Source organism: Aptenodytes patagonicus, chromosome 5, assembly GCF_965638725.1.
Source record: "Aptenodytes patagonicus chromosome 5, bAptPat1.pri.cur, whole genome shotgun sequence".
Classification (NCBI taxonomy): domain Eukaryota; kingdom Metazoa; phylum Chordata; class Aves; order Sphenisciformes; family Spheniscidae; genus Aptenodytes; species Aptenodytes patagonicus.
Genome location: NC_134953.1, coordinates 63,443,596 through 63,452,833, shown reverse-complemented (window position 1 = coordinate 63,452,833; position 9,238 = coordinate 63,443,596). Strand labels below are relative to the sequence as shown.

Below are 9,238 nucleotides of genomic sequence, written 5' to 3'. Positions count from 1 at the left end.
AGCCCTCAAACTATGACTGAAAACAACTCTGTCAAGCTGTCACCTGGGACTGTACCGATGCCTTCATCAACCAGTGTGCTGTTTCCAGGGCATCCTCAGTCAGTGCAAACTCTTACAAAGTGCTCCTGTTATAGCTGTTTGAATAGAGGGCGCCAGGACCTGCAAAGTGAGAGTGAGGGAGTGTGTGAGCGTGGGTGTTTCAGGCTGGCCACTGAGCACCCAGCATGTTAACGTGCAAATGGACTGTGGCTTGAATCTAAAAGGTGGCTTACGTGTCCCACATCTAAATGCACTGTCTCTGCGGCTTTCTTCCTTTGAATCCTTCCAATGTTGACACTGTGCATTTAGGAGGCAACTGAAATCGGCACTAAACTCCTGCACTGACGCAGGGAAAAAGCTTGCTATAGACCATGGCTATAGCTCCCTTCTTGAAGGCAAGGCTGTAAATTGGGAAGACAGATTTAGAACTGTTTCACAAAGTTAAAGTACTGATTTGACGGAGAACAAACTCAGTTTGAGGAAATGATGCATACAAACTCCTGCAGAAAGGTAACCGAGTTACATACGCTATATAAACACTAAAGGGATTTTATATGAGTACGTGTAGTTGTACAGCATCTTAATGAAAGTAGGCAGCACAGTATTCGTATGGATTATCTCATACTGTACAGTTACTATGTGTAAAAAGTGAAACAAAAAAATAGAATTTTATTGCTAATACAGCAGAGTCAAAAAAGGGTGTGTGTGTGTGTGTGTGTGTGTGTGTGTGTGCGCACGCCACGGAGATGGTTGTTTTAGCAGGCCTCATACCTCAATGCCCCAGATAGGTGTCGGACTCTCATATGAGGCTCTTTCACTTCTTTTCATTTGTGCTTTCCTCTCTATTTAGACCTGGAGAGATTTTTTTTTTTTTTTTGGTCAGTTTTTCTGTTTGCTACCATATTACTCTGCTAAAATAATTAACTGAAATGGAGAAATATTTTTAAAGTAAGAAAAAAAAACCTGTTTTCAGTTAAATTGAAAACTAACCCACCAATATTTACCAGTATATAAGTCCATGTTAGTTTGGTAATAACTATTTGTGTCTGAAAAGTGTTAGCTGCTTGGCAGTGTTCCTTTAGGGAGGAAAAAATGACTGAGAGTTACTGTCCGTAAATACACTGCTTCAAAAGGCTTTATAACAACGCGTGACAGTGAAAGGTGGTATTGTCGTCAGAGCTCTGATTTCTAATGCTGCTTTGAGTGCATCCTGCCAATTACCTGGGTATGAAAGAGAATGGTCACTGGATGCACAGTTTGGTTGTCTTGGTTTTCAAGAGGTACAGCTCAATGGATATTGGTATTTACAGTTACTTTATTCCCCTGGCTGATAACTTGAAATTCAAGTTAAGTTATGCAGTAGATTTCCCACAAAACCAGACCAAAGGGGACATACAGCAATAACTAAAAGGAGAAAAGTCTTTTAAGCATTTGACTGCGTGCTCAAGCTTTTCTCTGCACAGGGAAACGTCATATGTAAGTTTGTATAGGACCCAAACTGCCCATCCATTTCAGAAAATGCCTCCAGTCCTCTCTCCTTGTTCACAATATCCTTGTTTCTTATCTGGGATTTCATAATTTACAAGGGAAGGGGAAGAGAGAGCAAGCTGACTGCACACTTAGTTCTGACTCACTTGTGTCTCCAACTAAAGCTATCATTGTACTTCCAGTACAGTAGATCTCATTTCAGCTTGTCCTGGTTTCAGCAGGGATAGAGTTAATTTTCTTCCTAGTAGCTGGTACAGTGCTGTGTTTTGGATTTAGGATGAGAATAATGTTGATAACTCACCGATGTTTTAGTTGTTGCTAGGTAGTGCTTACACGAGTCAAGGACTTTTTAGTTTCCCATGCTCTACTGACTGAGAAGGCTGGGGGTGCACAAGAAGCTGGGAGGGGGCACAGCCAGGACAGCTGACTGAAAGTGGCCAAAGGGACATTCCATACCATGTGACGTTATGCTCAGTACATAAACTGGGGGGGGAGTTGGCTGGGGGTGGCAACCGCTGCTCAGGAACTGGCTGGGCATCAGTTGGTAAGTTGTGAGCAGTTGCATCACTTGTGGTTTGTTTTTTTCCCCCCCCCTGGGTTCTCTCTCTCTCTGTTTTACTTTTCATTACAATTTATTATTTTATTTCAAGTATTAAACTGTCTTTCTCTCAACCCACGAGAGAAACTTACTTCTTACTTCTGCGCTTTTGATTCTTTCCCCCATCCCACTGGGGGTGGGGGGGGAGGGTGAGTGAGCAGCTGTGTGGTGCTTAGTTGCTGACTGGCGTTAAACCAGGACACAGCTTTATTTCCATAGAAGAGATTGTTTGTATGTTTAAAAAAAAAAAAAAAGTTAAGACTGCCTGTTGCGATTCCAAGAATAGCAGTATTTCTGTCTTCTTTTCAGGATGGCAAAAGAGTGCATATTTGGCTGTAACAAGTTTTTCAGCTTCAGTAGATATGCTTTACCAAAAGCTGCATGAAGAAATTGAGTAGTTTCCAACTAGCCCTTGAATAGTCTAATATGCAATAGTTCGGGTTAAAAACTACACCGGTTTTGTTGTATGTACTATTCAGTTTTGAGAGAACGTTTTCTCACAACGCGTAAGGACTAGCGTACTTGTACCACTGGAAGTTCTACTCGCTTATTTTAATTACATCACTGGTAAGAGTTGTTCAGCTCAAGGAAATAATGAACCAGGTACTGTTTTCCATGTGATTTGAGGATGACCAAAACCAAAGTGGCAGAGAGAGACAATTCGGAACAAAATGGTCTGTTCATTCACATGTAGAATGTGACCTGTTTTCAGTGTTGCTATTGTGAAGCTACTGCCAATAGAGAGCGAAACTGTACAGAGAACAGCTGAATTACACAATAGTGTTCCCAAGTCCCACTTTGGGTTTGGACAATTAAGAATTAAGGAAAACTCAGACCAAAATATGATACAGTCCCAGGTCTGGGACAGCATTTTAAGCACTATGAAGTAATTAGTTCAGCAGTCCCAGATAAAAAAATTTAATCTTTCTATAGAAACAGTGCACTGTTTTACAAACGTGTTCATTTGGTTTCCAGTAATCTGTATTGATGTAAGTACAGCAAGTGTTACACAGAGCAGATCCCTCCCCTGCCCCTCCCTGGTCCTTTTGTCTGTAACGTAAAAACTGAAACACAAAAGGCACCAAGCAAGACTTACGCTAACAGAACTTCAATATGACAAGACAGAGATCAGAAATTATTACAATGTTAAATATCATCCTAACAATCTGAACCATTATTTAAAATAATTAATTTCTTAAAAAAACAAATTTGCTGTTTGACTTTTCAGTCGTTATAAATCTGTAAAGGTTGAAATCAACACTGCACATTGAGTTCATTTACAAGGGTTTGAAAAAACCTGCAGCCTTCTATACATGGTTTATACAGGTTTGTTTGTGTGTTTGTGTTCTTAAAAAAAGTATCAAAACTGTAGAACTTTTTCAAATATATTTACATTTGTCAGTTAGTTACAGTGTTATCGCATACAGCCTTTTCTCAGTTTCTTTTTCATATACACAGTGCATGGTTTTGTAGAAACAGAGCTTCATTCATTAAAACAATAATTGGGTATCTCAATCATTTTTTCACTGCCTTAAAATCTAAAATTTGAATAGAAGGATGCTTGATTATTTATGTACTGTCTATGCACGCCATGAAGTAGTTTGAGAGTATGTATTATGTTTGTAATGCGTACTAGGTCTTTAGACGCTTTTTTTTCCTTTTCTTAGTCAAGAATCAACCTCCAGCTCTCATTACACTCTGAATTTATTCTAAAAGAAAGAAAAACAAAAGGAAAAAAACCCCAAACCTAATCAGGCTGAGTTTCTTCCACTCACTCCAATACAAAAGCTTGGACTGACATAAGAACACTAGTAAGATTTCTCTAGGTTTTGGTACAGTTCAGGGAGGTACTAGTCCATTATGCAGGGGTAGGAATTCCCATAGAATTCCCTGGGAACCTTATGGAATGAGATGAGAAAACACTTTTTGCTGCAAGGTGCAGGATGACCCAGCCAGAGATATTGATAAGGCTGCGAGGTTTTAACCTCCTTTAACCTCCTTGCCTAGCGCTCTGTGGCATGTGAGATCTACCATGGTGCAGGTTGTTCCCTTGGCAGGAGCGTGGAAGGTAATTGCTGTGCTTCAAAGAATTCTGCATATGGTGAATGAAGACGCTGCCCCATAGCAGCTCCTAAATTTGGACTCTTAATCAGCGTGAGTAGGGGAAAAGGGCAAGGAGGGAAGGAATTAACGTTTGTTATTGTGGGGGTTTTTCTTCCCTGATGAGCCAGGTGAGAGTGCTCACTTTGGGTGTATGGAAGTATATGGCTAAATCTTTGTTTCTACTAATTCTAAACTAATTTCTGAGGTGCAAGATTCCCAGTGGGGAAAAGCATTTAGATTTACATTTAGAAACAAACACACACAAAAAAAGCTAAATCAAATTTGTACCAAGCTGTAAAAAGCAACAATACAAAAGAAAAAGCAATTGGGCGCCGCAGGAGTTTCTCCTGACTGACATGCTGTAAGCAATAGCTCTTCAGTTAAAAGCACTGCAGGTGAATCTTTCTGGGTAGACTGGAAAATGTAAAAGCAACCCTTCCGAGCCAGTTTGGAAACAGGAGCTCTGTTTGTTATGGGAGTGCTTCACTTGTCAGCTGTCTTACAGTACAGCTCTTTCTTACTTAGTGTCTTTAGATTTCAAAGCAAACTTCTCAAACATCCTGTAAAAATTCAATTATCCCTAGTTTTCATAAACATAGGCTAGTAGTTTTAAAATATATGTATATATTTTTATATATCTGTATATATTTATATGCCTATATATCTACCTGGCCTAGATAGATATATACACAGATAATCTATGCACAGCAAGCCAAACATACAAAAAATAAATACTCTCACCCCTCTACTATATTTACAGAACAGATCTTATAATCCAGATTTTGTTAATAAATATTTCTAAACTGCCTGTACAGAATTTGTTTTACTTATGTTGATGGATAGCCACAAAGCATATTCAACTTATTTACAAAATATCTATAAATATAGTCTTAAAATAAAGCAATAGCTACTGAACCTTCAGCCTGGCTGGTTATGTACATCGAGTTAGTAGCTCAGCTGTCGCTTATTCACTATCACAAATGGGTAGTGCAACAAGTTAAAATGTGTATAAAAGATTATACATACAAAACTCTCACATCCTTTGGATGTTTGCAGTTCATTATAACTTTGTGGTTACCCTTCTGCAACATAAATAACGATTAAAAAGAAGAAGCAGGTTCTGTGATCCAAAGCAAATTTGTCAAGTGTGGTGTTTGGAGCAGCAACTTCATCCTCATGGCAACCCGTCATCTTCTAAGCTTAATGCTACACGCTGTGAAGGAAGAAAAACACACTTGAGGAGAAAGTTTGTGACTTGTGAATTTTGATGCATTAGAACCAAATTCTGATACTGTTGCTAACTTGTATTTCCTGTTGAAAATCTCATTGTTGTCTCTAGCGTAATGGTGACAGAAATCTATTTTTGACCTGATTCTTTTCCCCAAATGGGGTCACTCACTCAAGCGTTACTAAAGAGGTGTTGGAAAGTTTAATTCACTTGTGAATTACATGGATAAAGTTCCTTGGAAGGGATGACACCTTCTTCTAGTGTGATCTTTAGCAGGATCTTTAGATAATATAGGGCATTACCTACATGCCTGCCTGCCTACAGAAGCTATATTGCCTTCACTCATTACTTACGGATCTTTATGCTTTCTTCTAAAAATACAATGCAGTTATGACTGCCAATGCTTCATCTCACCAGGGCTGCTGCTTTGAAGGAGGCTCCTTTACAGGCAAACTGCCATACAGAACAGGTTCTCCTTCTTCCGCATACACAGGACTTGCTATCAGAATGAGTTTGCTTTTTGTAAAGCTTAATCTTGCCAAGGCAAATTTCCTTAACTTCTCACAGAACCTCATTCAGAGGAACCTGACTCTTCTTTACACTGTTTTATTATACAGAAAATATTCTCCCTGGTTTGTAGAGAAACTCAAGTTATCCTTAAGGTAGTTTAGACACTTGGTAGCAGTCTAAGCACAGTTATAATGGAATCCAGTAGAGGATAAGTAATCAGCTGTCGCATACTGAGCTCCTGAGATAGCTAGCTTTTACACTTGCTAGCTTACTACGTGATCGACTAGGACAATTATTCTTCATTTGAACAGGTATCTTCTTATATAGACCATTATATTCTAAGACAACTGCATGAGCTGCCTAGAAGTTCAGGCTTCTGCCTATTCAATGATTATTAAAGAAGTTCTGTTTTTTTGTCATTATATGCCAAATAACCAACACTGTAATCGGCTGGAGATAATTCTGTATCTAAACTCTCAACAAATTAATCTTCTTTGTCAGCAGTTTCCTCAATACTTACTGCTGGGTAGACATGTCCAATTTGGGCAGTCCGCCCAATGTGGATTTCGTCTTCATCTTCCTCTTCTGTTGTCTTCCTATACACTGGATTATCAAAATTCATGCTTTTAGTATTCTTCCGTTTCCAGTTTCTCCAGATGAGGTATCCCCCCATGCACAGCAAGCCAATGACCACTGAGGAAAGGGGAAAGAAAGAGCTGTTAGCCAGGCATAAATCTGCTGGGACATTCCCACGTAGATATCCCTCCTTGTACAATTTTCTCGAAGCCAGGCTACTTTTCCCATTTCAACAGTTCTGTACTCTTTCCCACTCCAACCCTGAAAGTCAGGAGACTGTATTTACACTAGCATTTTGGTATGATCTCCTTCAGAGGTTAAATCAAGTCAGCTTACCAACAGGGATGACAATTCCAATAACAGCTGCTGTCACAGTTGAATCAAAGCCTTGGTCATTATTTGCATCTGTAATTACAGAAGTAGTTCTGATCATTTAACTCATTTGCTGGTTTTAAAGCCACGTCTAAAGAATATTTTATGTTAGTAACCACGTTGTTCTGTCCATCAGAAAGCTTTTGTAATCAAAGAGTTTACGAAAAGTTTTGTAATAAAATTATCACGGAGAAGATAAAAAGCATATACACGCAAATCTGGGATAAGCTGAGCTGTTTCTTCTTAGGAACAATAAACATCCCGGCCCTGAAGTGGTACTGCCCTCGCAGGACTGCGAACTACACACCAGGAGAGTGTGGCCAGTTAAGGGAAGCGCTCGGTACAGTGTTATCAGATAGAGAAGCTCTAACCAGAAATGAGTAAGTGACTGTATTTGTGCCTCTAAATTTCAAGCACAAAAAAGAAGGCCAGTTTTAAAAACTGTGACATTTAATGGGAATTCCATGCGTGGATCAGGGGATACTGAACAGTGCTCTTAAAAATCCACAGTAGAACACTTTCTAGCACTGACACAATTAATGATTTATTGAGCTGTCAGCAGAAGAACATAGTTCAAAGCCATCTGCACAACTTTTCTTTTTAATTATTTTTTTTATTTATTTACAGCTAAGGAGTTAGTCAACACATATATCACTCATTGCTGCAGTCTGCCTCAGCATGCAAGAATGACCCCAAGACTCGATATTGTATTTACAAGAGAAAAGAACAATTATAGAGAAAAATAATCAATATACCTTTCAAGTTATATACTTAAAAATGTTTGCTCTGAGCTCTTATAATAGGGGATCAGCACAGAAAATTTATTTTTGCTAAAATATTAGAAATTGAGAGGAGGAACTAGCTGTAGTTTGTCTTTCGATACATCAATTCATGGAACTTAAAAGGCAATTTATCTTTTTAAATACTTCCCTCTGGCAGGTTATTCTATTACATAGTTATTTACTTAATAATAAGTCAGACTATTTCAAATGTGGACAATTAAAGCACCTAGCTTCCATGGCTTATTAAAAAGTTAATTATTGCATTTGAAAGAAATTTGCGCAGAAAGAACTTTACAAGAATGAATTTTAGAAATCGGATTCTGCTTTCCCACATGCAGTACAGAGCGCACTGCATCACTACTGCTATAGGAAGGCACCCTAGTCAAACAGGGACAGTTTATTTTTGCTTTCCAGATGCAATGGCAACTGCCTATTCTGCTCAGCAAAACGTTTAGGGAAAAAAAGTGTTTTACTCTTTTTAAAGCAGTCTACATCTGTTTGAGGTCTTGAATGACAGTCCTGCAGAGTAACGTCTTCTCTCTGGACTAGGTTTTTGGTTGGGTTTTTTTTTTTTTTTTGGAAAAGCAGTTCAGCTTTTCTGCTTTGCCTTGGCAGCACAATCTAGAGGGATGATTACCTTTTAGCACTGAGATGCTAGGTTGGTGTTTCATTAGGCACTCATCGTGTAGGGTGAACTTTAGGAGAGCCTATTAGCGCTCTCCATTGGGATACTCTTCTAATACTGTAATGAAAAACTTCAAACGTCTATTACGGATCAGGCCACATTAACATGCAAAGCACAGCCACGCAAAACAGCGTGCAGCTTGTATTGGGCTGTAGTAATTCCAAACGTCCAGCAGGGCTAAAGCTGGACAGGAGGCATTTTTTCACAACTTGTGCTGGATCACATTAATAATTAAACAATTAAAATAGGTGAAGCGCCTGTAGAATCATCCGTATTATGGTATGCAGCACTACAAACAGCACTGAAGCTGGGATGAGCTACTATTAGGCACAAGGCAAGGACTAGTATGAACTCTCAGGGCCTCATCTCCAGAGTCAGCTTTACGTGTGTTGGATGAAGACCTGACCTAAGTTCCTTAACATCCCGAGCAACTAGAATCACATCAGCCATCATAACAGAGGTGTCTGCAGAAAGAGTACCTGATTTCTCCTGCTATACAACAGGATGTGCCTGCATCTGACCCATTTATAACTCAGATGTTAGGTCACGTCTCCCACCAGTGCGTGAGAGTTCTTGTGATATGGTATATACAGAAAAAGAAAAGAGGAATCTCATTCTCTTACAGTGCTGTGATAAATTGCTGTTTCCAGTGGTCATCTCAGAATCTATAAGGATGGATGTGGTGGAAGGTAAATGAAAACTTGGGGTGGTAATTGTAGCTTCTGATACAGGTTTGGGGACGACTTCAGTGGTGTTACTGGCACTGCCAATTACAGTTGCAATGGTCGTGGTACTGGCAGTACGGGATGCTGTGGTTGTAGAAACCAGTACAGTAGTTGAAGTAGTTGGAAGATCTG

At 39.3% G+C, this 9,238-nt stretch overlaps 1 protein-coding gene across 4 annotated transcripts in view; it reads right to left on the bottom strand.

Annotated features, from left to right (window-relative positions):
- Positions 1–3,027: 3,027 nt before the first annotated feature.
- LRP8 (LDL receptor related protein 8) overlaps positions 3,028–9,238 on the bottom strand; it is a 206,908-nt gene continuing 200,697 nt past the window's right edge. For all 4 annotated transcript variants that reach the window (XM_076340176.1, XM_076340177.1, XM_076340178.1 and 1 more), the window contains 4 exons: positions 9,005–9,235; positions 6,879–6,947; positions 6,487–6,659; positions 3,028–5,441 (listed from right to left, as the gene is read on the bottom strand). In XM_076340176.1, the coding sequence (XP_076196291.1) occupies positions 5,403–5,441; positions 6,487–6,659; positions 6,879–6,947; positions 9,005–9,235 (512 nt within the window). In that variant the 3' untranslated portion in view covers positions 3,028–5,402. The remainder of the gene's footprint in view (positions 5,442–6,486; positions 6,660–6,878; positions 6,948–9,004; positions 9,236–9,238) is intronic.